General features: G+C 38.8%; 1 protein-coding gene across 3 annotated transcripts; it reads left to right on the top strand.

Moving 5' to 3' along the window:
* Window positions 1–13,883: 13,883 nt before the first annotated feature.
* On the top strand, window positions 13,884–20,683 carry LOC146378089 (sterile alpha motif domain-containing protein 3-like). 3 transcript variants are annotated; one of them, XM_084944036.1, is made up of 8 exons: window positions 13,884–14,163; window positions 15,110–15,305; window positions 15,475–15,633; window positions 15,783–15,870; window positions 16,680–16,886; window positions 17,150–17,321; window positions 17,491–17,570; window positions 17,675–20,679. In XM_084944036.1, exons 1-8 carry the CDS (start codon window positions 13,884–13,886, stop codon window positions 17,969–17,971), a joined length of 1,479 nt encoding a protein of 492 aa, XP_084800162.1. In that variant the 3' UTR covers window positions 17,972–20,679. The 3 variants fall into 3 exon arrangements, with proteins under 3 accessions (XP_084800162.1, XP_084800163.1, XP_084800164.1); XM_084944037.1 differs by having other exon boundaries at window positions 14,006–14,163; window positions 15,179–15,305; window positions 17,675–20,683; XM_084944038.1 differs by lacking the exons at window positions 13,884–14,163; window positions 15,110–15,305; window positions 15,475–15,633; window positions 15,783–15,870 and adding an exon at window positions 15,882–16,213 and having other exon boundaries at window positions 17,675–20,683.
* The last annotated feature ends 174 nt before the right edge of the window (window positions 20,684–20,857 follow it).

Raw genomic sequence — 20,857 nt, 5'->3', positions numbered from 1 at the left:
AACAAGAGCGAACCTCAGTTGGATGCATTAGGTGGAAACATGAGATTCAAAGAAGCACTCTATTGGGTAAATATAAAGGTTTAGACAGTAGATGCTAGCTACCTGTGTGAAGCACAGGAAATCACTGTTCTCTAAGAACAGGTAGTAGAAAACATCCCTCCTATTAAACTACAACGTTTGCTTTGTTTTTTAAATGATAAAGATTTCTCGTGCGATGCCGTGGGCACATTGCTATTCCTCAACTGAGAGGGGAGTGGCTCCTCCAGGTGAAATCAGCTGCAAAGAAGATGCTGCGCCAAAAACCTCCTTGTGATTGCTTTGGTCATTGAACAATTGCTGCGGTTTGCGTGGAAGATGCTCACTTATCTGCACTATCAGGTAGGACATTTTAAAAGGTCCAACTTTTACTTTGAAGGCAAACGTTTTTTATTTATGTTTTATTTTATGTTTGAGTTGCACTTTCACAGTTTCCCTATCGCTGGTGAGTGTTTATGGATGAGTTGCCATCTTCTGTGCATATGGTGGCAATTTGGTAGCAACTAAAGTAATTTCAAGGAGATTTTTGTCAACCAGCTGGGGAACACGGAATTTCCTTACCAACTGGTGGTTGCCGGGGGGCAGGCCTCTGGGACTTGGGCTTTATTCACTTGACCCTGCATTGTAATCATGATCATCGCATGTTCAAAATGCCTGACGTCACATGATTAGTGGCCACATGCAGACAGAACCTCACTAAAAACAAGCTATAAAATTGTAACTAATGATGTTTACATTCTGTTCTGCTTAATTTTCAGTCTCCATGAAACTATAAAGTAATCAGCGTCTGACTTGTCAACTAGTGCTCAACAAGTAAGCAAATAATCTTCCGTTTAACAGTTTAAAAATGCCTCTTATTTTCGTCATCATCCTGGCCACAGTGGTTTCTGTCACAGGTGCACATGGGTGGATGGATAGGTGGACATATGGCTTTTAATACATTTATATAGAAAAAATGGTTCTTGTTTCCCCACCACATTAGGAATAACCCTCATGCACCACAGACTGATCATTCATCCATGCTCGAGCAAATCGAGCCTCGGGGAACCTGTGACCCATAACTAGCCAAGGCGGAAATTACACATTGATGCACAGCTGGAGATTTCACTGCCCCTGTTTCTCGTCATGTACGATCAGTGCAGGTATGAAGACACACTCTGTCGTAGTGTAAAAGAGCAGACCTCTATTCACAGCTATACAAGCCAGTATGGCTCATCTTACACCCTTCTCTTTCTCCGCTCCTGCAGGAGCATTGCATACTCCCCTCCAGCCTGTCATCAACATGTCATTAAATCCCACTCCGTCTCTCTTTGGCCGCTCCGACTTTTGCCCCCTCCGCTGCAAACAGAAATTCCTGTGCTCTTTTGCATGTTTGCTTCTCCTCGAGTCGTTGTCCTCCTTCGGCCCATCTCTATTTCTGACATGGGAATCTGGGGTGTCAGGCTGTCTGAGTAGAAGACTGGAGAAGGAGACAGTGCCACTTGATAAGAAGTTGATGGAGACTGTCAGGAGATACAGCTATTGTGGGACAAGGCTGTTGTGGGCAGTTGGGATTTACGAGCACTGGAGCGTGTTGTAAGTTTGTGTGGACAGTTAAATCGAGCAGTTTCAACTATCTTGATAGTTAAGTTATTTATTCTCCAGGATATAGTTATATATATTACTTCGTTAGAGTTATTTGATACTGTGTCTTGCACTATCCTACTGTATATTACTGTATACTACTATTCTTATTGTATATATTGTATATCTTATTCATCTGTTTCTCTGTCTCTCCTGCTGCTTTGAGCATGTACATGACAAAAGAATTTCCCTCGGGATCAATAAAGTTCTTCTTCTTCTTATTATTATTCTTATCTTGTATCCAGTTATATTTCATGAAACTGAGAAAATGCTTCTACACTTTTGCATCTTATCTAACTGACACAGATTTGTCCATGTTTTTTATCATTAAGTTTGAGTCCCATCCTGCTCATTTGCCAAGAAAACATCAAAACTAGCACACATGTACATTGTAGGCCCCTGGAGGTTCTCATCTAAATCAGATATTATAAAGCCATCATGTTCCTTAGAAACTGTCCACCTTACAGTAGGCTAAAATTGTAGTATTCACGCACATATAACACCTTAAAAACGTTTTATAATTTGGAGTTCATAAAAACAACATCTTATTTATATCCACAAAACCTTTGCCATGCATTAAATATTATGATGTCATCATGTTGCCTATCAAGCCTCTAATAACAGACTACAATCCTACTGCAGCATGAGCATGCACTAGTGCTTCTAATTTGCAACAGCAAGCATGTTTTGTAAGAACACGATGCAACAAAACTATCAACATATGAGATCAATGTTCAGAGACCTCACCAGTAAAATGAATAACTGGCTGATTTCTCCAGTATTATCGCCTTGTGCACCTCTGGACCGGTTTAGCTCACACACACTCACCTCTGCTATGTCTGCTTCTTCTTGAATTTCATTTTGGGGAAGAGGGTGATGCTAACCTGGCGAGTGAAAGTGAAAAAGACAATGCTTGTGCAGCCAGAAAGTTCCCATGTTTTCAGTGTATAATGAATGGTTGGCTCTGCTGAATGTGCTCCTTCAGATGCCTCAGGATGGTACAGTAGAACTCGACTTTTACAGTCAGATATCGTGTGCATGAGTGTTTGAATGTGGAAGAAAACATTGTGCTATTCAAGCTCAATAAAAAACATTAAGAAATATATGCATACGTGAGTGCTGGTATTTTGTTTGCTCTTATGTTTTATCAAGTAAATTTACTGAGGGAGGTGAAAGGTTTCTCTGCACTTGGTGTTTTACTAACAGAGAAATCTTGTAAAGAATCAAAGGCCTAATCCTGAACCTCAACACCACTCAGCTTTTTTAATATGGTGAGAAACTGCTTCTTTGAGGACCTTTACACCAGTGGGGGTGGCACACTAATCGGCCAGTTAGACACCTGGATCACTCTTTTCCCAGGAGGAACTGATATGGCTGTCAAAGTTCATGACCTAGTCCCAAAGCTGGGTCTCAGATACACGCACCATATCAAAGACAATAGACTTTTCAGTGGAAGCTCACCTGTGCCCTTCACTCTTGCAGTCTGACATCTGATGATGTTACAGAGCTTTATGCAATCCTGCACTGAGCCTGAAGCGCTTTAGAGCATAAAGCTTCACAAAAGAAAGCAGCATATCCTCTGTGTTAGTATAAAAACAAAAGCAAAATCACTTCAGGCCAGTAATTTCCTCTGCTTGTTTGAGCTGAAACTGAACGCCACACCCAGTATGTAATTTAGACAGGATTAGGACTAATTAGTAACTTTGTGGCAGGATCCTCTTATTATTTCTTGTTAATGACTAAAATTTGCTACAGAAAAAGCATAAACTGTTGCAGAGATTTTCTTTAATCTTTTTGTGCTTAGTAATAAAATGATGGGGAAAACAATGTAATGACCGTCTTTACATAACTCGGATACTCTGCAGTTTGCGCGTCACAGCGCTGCATTCCTCTCTGTGCACAGTCCTTCACAAGCTTGGCAACAAGTCATGAGAGCTCATGCCGATGGACTGAAGAATGTAATTAGAGGAAACAGTTTGTATTAGATCAGATTAGACTTCACCAGGTCAACTGGCAGTTCTCATGTAATTTCTTGACTGATAATTTGTTTTCCAGTTTGTCGTCTGCCAGTTATGATTGGCACTATTGGATGGCTGTCAGAATTACCACAGTGAGCTTGATATATTTTCTATTATTTCCAACAGCTTGTTTTAGCTTGATTTATCTTCACAAGTAATATTATTATAGAAGCAGGAGCTTGTACTTGCAAATAATGCTTTAAGCAGTAATACTTAAAACTTCTGATGATGTCCACTCAACAAAGTTTTGAAAAAATCTAACCCACTGCGATATAATTGCACAGTAACGTACAAAATATTACCATGCAAGCATTACAATCCAATGAGACGCCACCAATACTGCTTATGATTGACAGGTGTCCTCCCTCCTCCATGGATCCTGCAATTAAGTCCCACTGAGGATGATCAGGTAGGAATCCTCTGTGGGTTTTGAGGGATATCACTGGCTGAATCCTCAGAGGAGGTCCTGCCCAACATGGCGCCACAGAGATGGGCCTTCCCTCGCCCTCGCAACCAGACTGGGGTTAAATTAGGAAAGGCTAACCCCAGAACTGTGGTGAAGACGAGGGCGAGGTCAAGTGCTTTGCTTTGCTTTGATGATGTTGGAGAGCACATCCAGTAGACGTTCTTTGTCTGCAGCTGACGGGCTGAGAGTGAATTGCTAATGTTGTTTGTTCTGGGTGCATGCATATGGAGATTTGAGTTATGTGCATAATGCGAGAGGGACAATATGCACAAATATAAGCCAAATGTCAAAATTCATTCTCATCTCTCAAAATGGTTCGCAGCATTTTTTGATGCCCATTCCTGTACATCAGACTGGCTTGGTGAGATATGCACTGAAAGTTTAGTGTACTGTCTCCTGTAGTTGCTTTGAATGAGGACTTTACCAAAAAGCTATTTTCCGTGGTATCAGCTGCATGTCAGGGTTTAGATTCTGCTATATAGTGCCCACACTAGACTCTAATAACAAATACATGGTAGTCTGAAAAGTTTAAAAGCTAAAAGCACCAGAGGACAGGAGTTCTGAATGAATAATTAGCAAGTGTTAGCATTATTTTTGTAACTAGCTTACTAGCTTCAGTAGCAACCTAGCATTACTTTAAAGCCTAACCTTCAGAAAGAAAAAAGTTTCTTTCAGTCCAAACAAAATTGACATTTTACTGCCAAGATGCTCCTACATCATAATAATCACAAACTAACTTAAGTGGCTATCTTTTCATATTTTATGTTCATGAAAAATAAAGCTAACGTGGTCAATGTTCTGCTACATTTTTAGCTTGTCGCCCAATAAAAACTGTCTGCAGCGATGCTTTATTTGGAGTCACAATCACATGTGCACAACCAAATTGTCTGAAAGATAGCTTTCTAACACTTTAATTTAGATACCCAATACTTGTCATATGATGAAATATGTAACTGACAGTCCTTATGACCAAAATAAACAGCTGTTGGTTAGAAATATGTATCATCCTTGCGTTTTTGTGGGGAAAAATCAAAGGCTTGTTGCTTCAAAAATAAAAACTTAAAATGTGCTTCTCTTTTACTGCAAGTTACATTTTGGATTGTGCAAAAACAAAACAGGTTGACACTTGTGGCAACAGGAACTGAGTTTAGCAAATAGTCAATTTGTGGTACAGAAAGAGACATGAAGACCAGACAGTGATTTACTCAGCAGCTCCCCTGCCTCTGCTGTGACATGAGCCTATTTTTTCTCTCACTACAGCCTCAAGGTTACAGTCTAAGCCTGGACTCACCCTGTCTGTGCTATAGCTCTTCTCAAAGTTAATCCGTGCCACAAAAAAGGGTCTCACCTTGGCTTGAGGCAGAAAAGTTCATGTCTAAACAAATAAATAGCCAAAGGAAATTAATTTCTTGAGCTGTTAGTAGGATATTGTTTGTCTAGCCATACTAATAGATCAATAAAAAGCTCCAAAAGGGACATTTTTTTCATAATATGCACACAAAACATGACTTTGTGCCATAAGCACAAGTATTAGGCCTAATTAGAGAATACTGCTCAACTCCAGTTCAACTTTAAAAACCACAACTAAGCCTATAGTAAGAGCAAAGGACTCTGTTGGAAAACCTTGGTGATATGACCTTTCCGAGATATGATGGTGCCTGATCGGTCGATGACTATTAAATTGAATTCTGACTTTCAGCACGTATTAACTACGTATATTTTTATTGCCACTTACATAATGGAAGTCATGCTGGAGTGAAAAGGTTCTAGGATTGACCTGTAGCACCTTATTTATGCTACCAAAGTACACTTAATAGAAAGATTGAAAGCATGTATTATAAGCCATGGCTTTGACCTGAAGGTAAACCGAGTGGCTCAAAGAACATTAGTAACAGAGGGGATTGTGTGAGGAGGGAGAGGAGGGAGAGAAAAAGATGAAGGAGAGCGTTTGAATCTGCAGATGATTTGTCTTTTTAAACATACATTTTCTCAAACCAATTTCACTGACTGTGGAAAACATCAAAGCTGCCACCTTAAAAAGGGACGGGCCTTTCACTGGCCATATTGTGAACATATGGTCCCAGGAGATGGTTTTACCCTGCTTGGTGAAAAACATCAAGAACTGAAAGTGAAAGAGAGTAATCAAAAACCACAGGGATGCAATAAAGTGACCAATAAAGCGACCGGTTCGTGGCGTTTGGGTTACGAACTCTGTTCCCTCGTGGGAGTCGGATATCAGAGCAGGAGAAGTGTAGAAGAATGTTTTCATGGATGCAGATGAGGAGCGAGGGCCAGCTGTTGGCCTGACAGCTTGTCTTGTTCCCACATGACTGGGAATAGATCTGACTGTGTGACTGGGGTGTTTTCTCATCATGATGTGGCCACAAATGTTTTCACAGCAAGGAACTCGTTGCAGTGTGCTACTTGGATGCAAAGAGTTTGGTAACTGCAATATGTTTAATTCTGTGCTGGGACTGTTTATGAATCAGCAAATTTATGCTGACTGTTAACTTGCCACAGAGCAGCTGTTCATAGTGCTCTTTTAGAAAAATTGTGCCTGCTTACAAAAACATGGGGCGATATTTACTGCTAAATGAATGTATGCATTCAGCAGTTTGCAAAAGTATCAACAAAATTAGAAATTGCACAATATAGTGTAAAGTTAAGAGAGACAAGTTTAAAAAAAAACACTTTACACCTCAAATCTAATTAAATGTAATGAATTCTTAGAACTGTAATTATGGTTTGTGTACAAAATTAAAACGGCTTTGATTAGTGCACATCTTTGCCGCCCTGTTCACCAGCATCAACATCTGGTCAAAGATGTCATGTGGGTAACGTTGTAGCTCTGATTTACTTTCATAGTTTTATTATAAATCTGTTTACTTCTTGGTTTTGAAACGATTTGTTCTCAAAGGGACATGCAAACGTCTCCAAGGAATTTGAACTACAAAAAAAAAGCTGTAAACACTTGTTTATGTTGAAAAGATGCAAATGTCCAGTGCATGAAACGGGGTGGTTCTTATCATCTAAGTTTATTTTCATCATAAATGTTATGGACAAACTTGAAAAAATGTGTATAGAAGAGCAGATAGCCCCCATAATGGTCATCTATTGAGGAACCATCAATAAGCAATACAGCCTAAAAGCCTAAAAATAATGGATGAATGTTCACATTCATGTTTTTGTTTATCATCAGGGAATTTGCTACAAATTAACAGCAATTATGTGACATATTTAACATTTTTACATGACATTATACACAAAAGAATAATAACAAATGATTTCATGGACGTGAGTTATTATTGATATGTTGATATGATATGAGATATAAGATGATATGAGATGTTGATGCACGGAGTGAGAACTACAAAGTATCTTTTTTTGAGTTTACATTCTACATAAAAGGACTCTTTCACTGATGAAATGTTTAACCTAGATAACACTTGAACTAGGAAACTGTCAGCAGTGGTCAATCCCTGCTCTTGTTCTACAATGAGGGTCAACTGACCTCCCTGCTCTCTGAAAAGAAAACACATAAAACTCTTGTCTCCTGTTTCTGTAAATGTCATTTGGTGTTGAACCAGAGGCCCACCAGCAGTCCTGCTGTTGTACTGCTGCAGCTTTTCCTGACGTAAGATGGTTATTTGTAGAGGGTCCGTGGCTCCTGGTCAGGTTTCCCACAGTGCCGATGCTCAGGCCATCTCCCTGACCTCCTGGGAAGCAGAGGTCATGCCTGACAAAGGGGAATGAAAGGGGTCTGTCCTCTGATTTATAACCCAGTAGTGCTACGGGATACCTTTAGTTCAGGGATGGTTTTTGTTACAGAGATGGGGGCAAAGCAAAGTGGAGTCTGCTACCTCCTCCTGACTGCATTAGCTTAAAATTTCAGCCTTACTGGGGGTAGTTATGCAGTTGCTAAGAGGTAAAACAGGCAGGTACAACTAAGTGTTTATATTTTGAATAATTTCCTGGTGGATTTCGTTACCAGATGTAAGCCAGCTGCTGTTTTCTTGGAACAGATTTACATAACTGAATCGACTGCTGCTGTGTTGGATCATTCCAATCATTCCTTGGACTCTGTTATAAGGATTTTATTTTAGTTTGTCAGTAGATGTGTCAGTCAGGAGCCTGAGCTTGTGTCAGCTCAAACTGTGGGGCCAAGTTCTGGTGAACCTCACCTGCTGTGGATTCTAATCATGTGATTTATTTGACTTTGTAAAAAAACCCATGCTTTAGCCTAAACTGTGGTTTTCAGTTCATATCAATCTAATCATTTATTTTATAGTCTTCCCATTTTCTTAGGATGTAATACTGCAATTAGAGGATGAAAAATACAAAATTTTCCTTTTCTGACAACAAAATTTTAGAAGGCATGTCTAGACATCACACTCTGCGTGCATCAGCTGGAAGCGGCTGCACTCAGTGCCAGCCCGTATCTGCTAATTTCATATATAGAAAGTACTCTTTAATTTTCTTTTGCCTAATTACAGATCCTCCTTCCTCTGCAAGCTGCTTTGCAACCCACCTCCACCCTAGCTCCTTCTTTTTATGCTGTTTCTGGCTTAATTGATGCCATACCTGTTGTCAGTGCTCTGTTCTACACCCACTGTCTTAGTCTTTTCATGTATGCAGATGGTAAGAGGGCAGAATTATGTTCTCCCAGAACAATACTGCCATATATAAATCATTACAGATGAAAATAGCAATAGTGTTTTGACTAAAGTGGTCTAGACTGAAGTGAACCAAGACTTTTGAATTATGCTGCAAATCATCAGCGGGAAGAAACCAAACTGTCTTCCCTGACTTTACAATATGAATTTGTGGGAATTTGGCATTTTTAGTTTCTTCAAGCTCATGGTGGATCCTCATATTTTGTTTGTTTATTACAGACACAGAAAAGAAAAGGCATTTTGCATAAAAACAAAGGCATTATATTGTAATGAGCCTTGAAGAAGGTGCACATATGGTGATACCACTGTTCATGCGAGCAATGACCAATGACAAATACATAATCATAATCATGGTTTAAAATTCATATATATAGTAATTCGTAACCTATCCCTGGTCTATTTTTTCTTCTTCTTTTTAGTCAAAAGACTTGTTGGCAAATATTTCATCGTATTTTTTTTTTTTTATCACCCTTTCTACTCTAAAAGGATTATACTCTGACACACATGCCAGAATCAGTGTGGAAGTAGGACAGAGCTGTTTTCCTGCACCGACACCTCTGGTTTTAGATGACCACCACTACCGCATCAAACAGGTCACCTTTGCTTGTTGATGTTTCTAGCACATCTGTGATGAAGGTGTGCCTTGCTAACAGCTGAAATAGTTAACTTCTCTCCTGGCAGACCACTGTGTGCCAGGGTTGTGTGCGTGTGCTGTTACTTTCTCGGTCTCTGAGTCATGAACCAAGCTTCTCTCAAGCGTAGACATCCTCAGTCTGCCGAAGCTGCTGGCGCAGAAGAACTAGGCCAGATTTGACACACTTCACAACCCATGCTAACCCTGACACACAATATTACTTCTCAGAGCACAGAAGAAAGATCCCAGCTACAAATGGATCGCAGTTGGAGGCCACACGAGCACAGAAGTGTTTGACCTAAGGTGTTATCAAAGAGCTGAATTAGAAGCTTTAGTGGAAAAGAAACTTGTGTTTTGTTTCACCGAGTAGTGCCAGATTTTTTTAAAAGCCTTGTAAGTGTTTAAAACCCCTGGTAAAGTGGAATCAGATTTCCATCCACTGTCTGAGAAATAAGTCTGTTATGCTTTAGTGGTACTGGAGGCCTTTGAGCAGAGGAACAACAACGGCTTCCTGGGTAAGCTAAAAGTCTACATTTGCAGCTTATTAAACTACCAAAAATAGTTTTGAGGGGAGTTCAAAAGATTTCATTCAGTGAAATATCCAGTTTATCAAGTCATAAATGGGTCAAAAGATTGCTGATCCACATGTGCTGGTTGGCAAAAGTGTGATACGGAAGGTCTTCGGACTGTGTGTGTGTCTGTGAGTGTGTGTCTGTATTAAAGTGAGTGAAAAAACACATCAGCAGCAGCATCAAAGCCTGGAGTGCTGGATTCCTGCTGGTTTATCATCCACTTTTCAAACTACTGGGCATTTTTTTCCCTTTTTTGCAAGCACACTAAAATCTTTAACAGGTACACCAGTTCAGTCTTTCTGCTTGCTCAGCACTAGACCAGCCTAAACCTTGTCAACCCTGTAATAATCAGACCCAAATAGTCCTTTTCCAGCTGTTGTCTGTTTATTTCCAGGCAGACTGAGAAAAAAAAAAAAGCCAAACCCAAAACATGACCATATGTTTAAACCTTGTCCTATGAACCCAAAACAGGATGTCACAGCAGGCCCTCCGGTCAGCGTAGCTGACAGAGACGCAGGCACACAGGAGGGCTATTGTTTTGCTCTGCTTTGGGAAAGACAGAAAGAGGGAAAGGAAGTGTGGTATACAAGAAGAAAGAAATTAGATTAGCGTGTGTGAGTGTGTGTGCACTTATTGTACAGTGTAAGTGCTGCTGTTGTAACTTGCCAACCTTGCAAAAGCTTTGTTCAGTGTGTGCAAACCGGTGAACATGTCAGATGTTTGTTTGATTAAATATCCTCACACTGTGTTGTGCTTCTTTAAAGGGAAACTCCCTACAATAGAAATCATATATGTTGGGAAAAGCCTCTTTGTGAATTCGGTCAACTCTTTTCTGTAAACTGCTAAATGAGTCATCTGCAGACTAATCCCGGGGCTGCTCAGTGGACAGTGAATAATTGAGCAGTTTGCAGTAAAACAGCCCACATGATGAGAGCTTATCTGGATATCTTAAAGGAATAGATTATGTTTGGGGAAATATGCTGTGGACACTTGGCTAGAAAGATGATTCTCAGATCTGATTGGTAAATTATGTACCTGGAGACAACCACTAGTTAGCGTGGAGGCTTTAAGGTGCTAAATGATAGACTTTGTTACCTTTAACCCCGAGAGGTCTAAGTCATCATCATCAGTGTGTGTGTTTGTTATTTATTGTTCTGCTAAAGCTATCAAGGCTGTCAATCAGTAGATCAAAAGACTGGAGGTAGGGTTGGGGTCAACACTGATGATGACTCAGAGCTCACAGAGTTAAAGGTAGCAAAATGTTTTTACTTTGGAGTAATGACAGGACACTGAGTATAAAAAACTGTCTTACGGCATTTTTGTAATTTTTACTGAAGTTCAAATTGAGCATCAGAACGGGGAAAAAAGGTGACTTTGAATGAGGCATGGTTGTTGGAGCCAGACATGCTGGTTTAAGTATTTCTGAAACTGCTGATCCGCTGGGATTTTCCCACACAACCATTTCTATGGTTTACAGAGAATTGTCCAAAAAAAGAGAAACTATCCAGTGAGCAGCAGTTTTCTGGGTGAAAATGCCTCATTGATGCCAGAGGTCAGAGGAGAATGGACAGACTGCTTGGAGCTGAAGGCAACAGTAACTCAAATAACAACTTCTTATAACCAAGGGGTGCAGAAGAGCATCTTGGAGCACATAACAGATGGGCTACGACAGCAGGAGACCACACAGGGTTCCACTTCTGTCAGCTAAGAACATGAAACTGAGGCTACAATTCACACCAAACCTGGACAACAGAAGGCTGGAAAAATGTTGCCTGGTCAGATGAGTTCAAATTTCTGGTTCAACATTCAGGTTTTCAGTAAACAACATGAAAGTGTGGATCCATTCTGCCTTTTATCAACAGTTTTCAGGCTGCTGGTGTTTGTGTAACGTGTGAGGGATATTTTCTTGGCACGCTTTCGGACACTTAAAACCAAATGAGCCTTGTTTCTTCAAAAGTTTGAAGACGTTTTTTGTTTTTGAAGCCCTTCAGTCTCAGATGGCGTCTGATGGTTATGGGGCTGCAGTCGGCACCAGTAACAGCCTTAATTTGGGTCCAGGATCGTCCAGTGTCTTGACAGACAGCCAATTGGATCCTCCGGCTCAGTGCTGGGGAAATTATTGAGGGTCTTCCACCTGACTTTTTCCGTAACCCTCTGGATCGGTTACGAAATTCCAAATGACTGCCTTACTGTGTCTCACCTCAGCAGTGATGGTGCGCTGCGAGAGACCCTGCTGTGCAGTTCAACAACCTGACCACATTTAAAAAGGGAATGTTTTTTTGCCTTGGCCATCAAAACGTTATGACAGTGTGACTATCTGACCGAAAATGACAATGAATACACATTTTTGCACAGATTTAGCCTTTTAAAGGCATGTGGTCCTTGATCAGCTGTAAAACAGCCTGTTTCAGTTTAAGCGTTGCTTTCAATAAACTGCATGCTCAATTTTTGCATGTTTTGTCTCACTCCTATTTCTTCTTGTTGCAAGCTCTACTTGGAACCTTGGAACCTTGTTAAGATCCAACCAAGCAAAATATGATTTTTTGCCATTTTTCAAATGGCCTTAAACTTTTGATCAGGACTGTATAAACATCGCAGCATATCTGAGTATTGTTGCTAACCATATCCGTCCCTATATGACCGTGTCACAAAGCTCAGCTCAAACCAGAACTGGTTTCTTGAGTAAGACAAACAGTTCACTGTAGTTGAATGGCCTCCACAGTCACCAGACCTCTCTCCATGTTCACTTATGGGATGCATGGGAACAGGAGATTCTCATGATGGATACGAAGCCGACAGATCTGCAGCAACTGTGTGATGTTGTGATGTCATCATGAACCAAAATCTCTGAGGAATGTTTCAGTCACCTTGCTGAATTTATGCCATGAAGAATTAAGGGATACTAGTGTAATTAATCAAGTGGCCAGAGAGTGGTTGATGCTTCACTTCACTATAGGAATGAAAAAAGTTGAGGCCAGCTCAACCTTTATTTTCCACACCTGCACGTGTTTACTGTGAATTTGCAGCCTCATATTTCTGGCTTTCATATAGAAAAATGTAGTTAGTTGCTGTTTTATTGGTAGTCTGAACACACTACTACTACCTGCACCACTGGACTGCAGAATTTGGAAGTTCATTTGCAGTTTGCAAATGACAATGGCACCATATCCGCACCATTTGAGGCCTGTGTGTAAGTAGTTCTTGCAGGTTTTGCAAAGCAATCCCATGGTTCACGAGCCAAAAAGCTTTTTTTCCCCTCTTGGCACAGGAATCTGCATTGGGTTCACATCATGAAAACATAAATCACTTCCTCTGACTTTGGGAAAGTTTTACATTAAAAAAAAAAACCCTCTGCAGAATCCACTTAGATTGTGCTTTGTGGTGTTCTTTCAGTACACAGTCAGAAATAAGGGTACGGAAGGGGTACATTACTGTGCCCCAAGGTACAAAAATGACATTAATACAGTCTAAGGACAAATATTGGACTTCGGGGTAACTATCTGTACCTTTTTTAGCGTCTGAAAGGTACATACATGTTCCTTAATTGTGAAAAGTACTTATTTGTACCCATTCTTTCAAAAGATAAAGTACAGGTTGATTAAGCTCTTTTTGATTAGAGGTTTTTTTTTTAAATTCTTTTTGACAGTAATTTATTTGCAACTGTATTGATTTAAGCATATATTTTAGTGTTTTTATTTTATTTTTTATTATTTTCATTGCTGTTGTTGTTTTTGTATTCCCTGAACCCCCCTTATTTTTAAGCTGCTTTAAGAACAATGAATTTATTTGAAAGAAAAAAAGTAAAAATGCATTTAAACATTTTTTTAAGAGAGTGTTTTTTTTTAAAGTATAACTATTTGGATGAATTGCAAAAAAGCACCCTTATTGAACTCGGAGTGCGAGTTGAGCCCATCCTCACAACATCAAACAAAAAGTAGAAGAAGAAACTCAACGAATAGCTGGTGGATTCTAGAACTTTCTGTAAATGCAGCAGGTGCCATTTTGTTTTATCAACGGACGGAGATGGATTACGAACTTGCAAGTCCTGTTGTGCTCTGTTCACTTTCAACCGAGGAACTCTTAACAAAAATACAAGAGTGGGGCTTAGATGTCACCGAAGCTGAAGCTCAGCGTTTCAGAGGTAAGTTTTATTTAAAGAAAAATGTAGCGTAATTACTAATTATTGGTTTAGCCTAGCTTAACGTATATTAGCAATTTAGCTAGTTTCGGCACTCTCTTAGCTCAAATTATGTCTTTTTACAAACGTTTTTACAAACGTTTCATGTGTAAAGTTGAGGTCACAGTTCTGAAAAATGAAAAATGTGTACAAATACTATTATTTGTATAAGTTTGAACTTATATATGTGGTTCGGCCACAGTCTATGGGTTCGGTAACCCCTGCGCAGCGGAACGGCGCGAAATTTGATTCCCTGGTAGCTGAATGCAGTTTACCGTTAGTGTATTAATGGTTTAATAAAATCACGTTTTTACATCCATTCCAAGGCCGTCAACACACATGGGCGGCTGAATATAACGTTTAAAGGAAATATCTTGACGCCGCACTTGTTTAAAATATAACAAGGGTGTCGCGGCTGGGGTTTGATAGTCGCGTTTTAAGCAATGTGGGAACTTTTTCAGCATGTAATCTGAGCTTGTAATACGGTCCTGCGGGTGTTATCGCTATAAGTAATCGGTCTGAAAGAACAGACGGCAGAAACTGTCGGAAATCTGGAGAAAGGAGTCACCTTAGTAGTGAATATTAACAAATTACAGTATTCTAGTCTTTTTTTTCTTCCAAACTTGAAAGGGCACAAAAGCATGCTCAGACTCTGCTCTCCTGTGTCCAGTAGTCCCAAACAAACATCTAAATTTAAAAATGAAAACTTTGCATATCGAGAGGATTCACTCTAAAAATTTGGTTTGTTTTATTTAATTTACTGATTTTTTTTAATGAATATTTCTTTGAACTGAAAGAAGTTGTACAAAAGGTTTTAATGTGTGTGATATACGGTTTTTACCCATGTAAAAATGTGGTGATAAATATCCTTACATGGAATTTAGAGTTTGTACTACCATTCATCTTGCAGACAATGAGGTTGATGGTGACACAGTTGACTGCGGTCTTACTGAGACTATGGTTGCATACCTTTTCCAAGGATCCTTCAAAAAGCAGGTTAAATTCAACCAATTTGTGTCAAGGATGAAGGAATCTTCAGTGACGCTGACTCTACAGACTGTCTCTCCAGAAGACTGGCAACCATCTACTTCGTCAACTTCAATAAGGTATTTTCTTATTTATAATGAAGTTAGTATGTCTGAAGCATACATGTTGGCCGTTATGCACTTTTAGGATTTAGTTAATATGATCATTGTTTCTACCATATGTATTGTTACTGTAGTGTTTTATACTTCAATTCATGCAATAAAAACAAACACTTAACTGTTTTCACAGCAATGAAAATACTTTGAGACTGCCAGCCTCTTTTGAAATTCCAAGATTTCCCAAAAATCTGCAACTAAAACTGGACAACAAAGAACTGTGCCATAAAAATCCAAGGGACAGACACACAATAATCAGAGTTCTATATGAAGCTGTGGCACAGTATACTATGTAAGTTAATCAGGGTAATGTTAGCTTGTTGCTTTAGAAAAAGCTGAATCTGTCATATTGAAAATAAACGCTACATTACTAAGAAACAATAACTGACACTTGATAAAGTTTGTTTGTCAGCAGTTGCTCTGTTTCTTCTGATATTACAGGTATCCCACAAATTCTGAATATGTGCAAGCTGTGAAGACGCTGGTAATGAAGTATCCTTTCCTCAAGGATCGTGAGGGAAATGGTTATGTAAGTTAAATTTAAAATTTGCATAAGGTTCCTTCAAGATTACAAAGTAAAAGTGAAGCTTTTTTCGATCTTGTTTTGTTAGTAAGACAATCTGTAGCCTCTCAGTAGGTTTGTATGAAGTATGTTTACTGATTCTTTGTTGGGTGTATTTTGTGTAGATTGTTTTTACAGTAACTTATGTTTCTGTTCAACAAGCACACATGGCATATGTCTTTGAGACGTAAATTCAAATCAGAGCGGGCACCACTAGTCGGCAGTGAGGCGTTGTAAGGAGAAGTTTGGTTCTACGAGGAGAGGGCAGCCTAATAAATGTCAACGAACAAGTCAGAGAAATGTTTGTCAGGTTGGTGTGAGGGACATCTTGAGCTATAAAATGTTCTTGCATCTGTTATTACATCTAAAACTAAGGATTAGGGATGCAACTGTACCCCTTTTTTCAAACCGAAACAATACCAATACTTGGATTAGAGCACTTGCTAATACAAAGTACCAGTGCTAATACTTCTACATCACAAAAAATTATTAATTGGAAGGCGCTAAAAGAGGGTGAACTAGATTAAAAAAAAAAAAAAAAAAAAACATTTTAAATATGACTCCAAAACTAAAATTTCAAGTTAACAATTAAGATTTTATGTGAAATTATTTCAGAGTTTCCATATTTTAAATATTGGTTCATGGTATCGGTTAACTTTAACCGATACGAGTTCTTTGTGATGCACAGATCGTGTCAGCTCTAATTGTATATTTAGTCTTATGTTGGGTTTCTAATCTGTTTTGACTTTCTCTTCTCACTCTTGCTTTCTTTCAAGGGACCATGCGTCCAAGGAGAGGATTTATTATCCATAGACGCCCACTTAAAGGTCTTGCAGTGCCAACATCAGAAGATGCAACCAGATACCACGGTGGTTCATAACCGTATGCAGCAAACGTTTGCTTGGCGGCAAAAAGAAATTGCAGATGGTATGCCTGTGGAGGATGTGTTGAAGAAGTACCCCTTCTTAGGGATGCCTACTGGTGTAAGTCAGAAAGCTGAATTGAACTTGGAAATAGCTGTCACATTTAACATGTTTATAGTAGTAAATTTTATTTGCCCTTGACCTTGCTTTCTTCATCTGTCCCTCTTTCCTTTTTTTGTATGTTCATGTAACTTCTTACAGTATTGTTGTTAAATTCTATAAAAAAATGATTATGCAGCACCATACATAATTAATATCAACTTTAGATTATTTCATTTTCATACACTGTTATTTTGTACTGAAAATGAATTTTTTACTTGTAGCTGTGCAACGAACTCGGGTGGATCCAACCAACAACGGGTAATGTAAGCCAGCGATTTCGTGAAGGGCTCTCATGTGTTGCAGCAAAGGTGATTGACCTTACACGAGGGAAAACCCCACTCTACCAGCTCTACCTTGATGCAAGAGAGGAGGCTCTCACTGATGACCTACCAGGTATTTGCTTTTTTTTTTTTTTTTTTTTTTTTTTTTTTTTTTTTTTTTTTTTTTTTTAACTTCAAGGCTTCCATTTTATATAATTTTTATAGGTAACTGGAAATGCCAGATAAAATGCATGGGTGATCTTGTGTTTTTTTTTGTTTTTGTTTTTTTGTTTTTTTGGCAGATCTTGACACAAGGGCTGCACTTTTATTCCTGCCATACGTCTTCAAGGAGAAACTGGATCTCTTTGTCATACTTGGAGAGGTGTGTGTATTAAAATATTTAGTCTATATAAAAGGAAAACAAATGTATCTTTTGTTAAGAGACTAAGCTATTGCTTTCCTCTACCTTCTCTTTTGACTTCAAAGGTTCATCCTAAAACCCCCTATCCAACTGTTCAGCTACTTCATGAAGACTGGAAACCAGTGTTCTCCAGAAGCGCTCCAAACATTGTGAAGTTGGATGGCAGTGAAGTGTGCAGAAGCTCGTGTATTTTTGAAGGAATCATCTCTTCTTTCTGCTTGTATTTTGTCTTCAACCTTGCTTACCCAAAACATCTGAAGAACACCCTGATTTTTCTCCAAAAGTACATTGTGAAAATAGATGAGGGTGAGGACCGGCCTCTGCCAATCACAGTCACCAGACAAATAAATCTTCTGTATTGACCACCATGCCTCAGCCATATCAGTGCTCCAAATGTGGCAGAAGAACCTTTAGTTTGACAAAGCTTATTCAGCACATAGGACTTATTCATTCCCATGATGCCAATTTTGATATAACTTGTGGACTCAGTGACTGCTGTTCTTCCTTCAAAAAATATGAATCTTTCAGACGACATGTGTATAGGAAACACAGAGAACAGGTGTTGTGTCCCCATAAAGACTTAGATGAAAATGAGCAGGAGGTAGGCAGTCCACACCCAAATGAATTTGCAAATGACATAACTGAAAATATTGAAACTCCTCCATCCTGGGATGAATTTTTGATAAATTTCTTTTCAAGTTCATTCTTAAGTGCAGAGAGAAAAATTCTTTACCAGTCTCTGTTCAGGAAGAAATTGTGGAAGACGTAAATTTTCTGATGTGTTTTTCCAAGGAGAACTACGATGCTTTTATAGCATATCATTTAGAGAAAATGGGTCTTGACGCGTCTTTGTGTCCAGAGCTTAAAAATGTCCTGCATTCAAATGAATTTTTTGAGAAGGCTTCAACAGCTATTTGATCTCCTTATTTGGTCAAAGAACATTGCAAATCAAAGCTCAACATGACAGAGCCTGTTCATTGCAAATTAAGAGACTCTGTGGGTCACATTTTTTCAAGTGGCAATTCGGAAACTGATGAATTTCTAACAGATTACTCTGATGGAGAAATCTTCAGACATCATCAATTCTTCAAGGATAACCCAAATGCACTGCGACTCCATTTTTATGAGGATGAATTTGAAGTACTTAATCCCCTAGGATCTAAACGATCCAAACACAAACTTGGTGCATTTTATTACACTGTAGGCAATTTGGACAAAAGGTACACTTCTCAGCAGAGACACATTCATCTAGCGTTATTGGTACGCTATTCTTTCGTTAAGCGGTGTGGTTGGCATGTTATCCTTAAACCTTTGCTTGATGATTTGGAAAAACTTTCCACTAATGGCTTTACTTTTACCATTGATAAAACTGAACACACTATTCATGCTGCTCTTGCAACTTTATCTTGTGATAATTTATCAGCTCACATGATTGGTGGTTTTTCTATGTCATTTAACACTGGTAGAATTTGTCGGTATTGCATGGCTTCTTATGAAGATATGAAACAATCCTTTGAGGAAGAAAGCTTTGTTTTAAGAACATCAGAGGTTCACCAGTATCATCTTGCACGAATCCAAGAATTTCCGGATGATAAAACAATATATGGTGTAAATAGTTCATGTCCTTTTGACAGACTGAGTTATTTCAGTGTTACGCAAGCTTTACCACCTGATGTAATGCATGATCTGTTGGAAGGTGTAGTTCCTCTAGTTATGAAACTAGTGATTTGTAAAGCCCACACTGAGAAGCATATTACAATTAGAGAGATCAATGAAGAATTGCAAAAAATGCCCATTGGTCAGAATGACAAAACAAACAAACCAGTACAGTTATCAGAGAGACTTCAGAGTGTTGGTATTGTTGGATCAGCATCTCAAAAGTGGTGCCTGTTCAGATTGCTGCCATTTCTGATGGCAGACCGTGTGCCACCTAATTGTAAATATTGGCGTGTTTTTCTTCTATGTCGTGGAATAACAGAGATTGTAATGGCTAAAAAAGTGCGAAAAGAGAATATTTTATTGTTGAAGATGCTTGTCCATGAGTTTCTCACAAAACTGAAAAGTGTATTTGGGGATGTAATTACACCAAAGTGTCATTATTTAATCCACTATGCAAGACTGATTGAAATGTTCGGCCCTCTACGTTTGTTATGGTGTATGAGATTTGAAAGTAAGCACCAGTATTTCAAAACGTTGTCCCGCAATTGTAGAAATTTTATGAACATTGCTACAACTTTGAGCAACAGACATCAGTTCAGACAGTGCTGGGAGTTTTCTAACAAAAGTTTACTTGGTGAATTTGAAAATGTTTTTGGAAAAAGTGTGACTACACCATTTTTGTCATTACCACTGGAACTGCAACAAGCACTGACAGTCTATTGTGGCTTTTCTGAAGTTGATAGTGCTAAGAAAGCTTTCCAGCGTGTGTCAGAAGTAATTGTGAACGGTGTCAAATACTGTGTAAGAGATGTTTGTCATTGATGTACTGCATTCAGAGAAGATTCCTCTGTTCTGGCAAATTAAGTACATATTTAATATTGACACAATGTGGGTCTTTTGTGGAAAAATTCTCATTCCTCTGTTATATGACAACCATTTTCATTCATACAGTGTTAGAGTTGATAGTGAATGGACGTTGCTAAAACCTGGACAGGAAATTGATGTTGCAGCTTATGACACATACTCTGTTGATAACAGTTTGTATGTAACAGTTAAGCAATGTATTTAAGAAGGTAATAAATGTGACATGTATTTTTGACTTTGTATCTTCAATTTTTCAAATCTTGAGAGGAAAAATATAGGAAATCTGTGTGTAGATACTGAACCTTTAGAAAGACATTTTTGTACTCCTTTTAAGGGTTCTTTTTTGTACTTTATACTAAGGGTACAACTTTGCTCTTTAAAGTACAGGTTTGACGTGTAAAAGGTACAAATTACAAGGGTACAAATCAGTACCCACAGTTTAGGGTACAGAATGGCACCTTAGAGGGTACCACCCCAGTGACAAGACATTGTACCCCTATAGGTACATTTCTGTACTTTAATTTCTGAGTGTGTAGGTCCACAGACGTCTCCAAGAAGTGTGAGCGGGCAGTCGTTTTTGCTTTTAAAAGCAAAGCTTTTTTTAAAGCTGTGACTAGATTTAGGGAGACGGATGTCATTGTCAAATCAAAATATTTTTAGATTTTCCTCTTAAGATTTCAGACCACTGTGAGTTGGAGCATGAAAACAAATGCTGACTCAGAGAA

This window comes from Perissodus microlepis, chromosome 11 (genome assembly GCF_051167445.1).
Source record: "Perissodus microlepis isolate ML-2025 ecotype Zambia chromosome 11, ASM5116744v1, whole genome shotgun sequence".
NCBI lineage: Eukaryota > Metazoa > Chordata > Actinopteri > Cichliformes > Cichlidae > Perissodus > Perissodus microlepis.
This window is presented reverse-complemented; position numbering and strand designations above follow the sequence as displayed.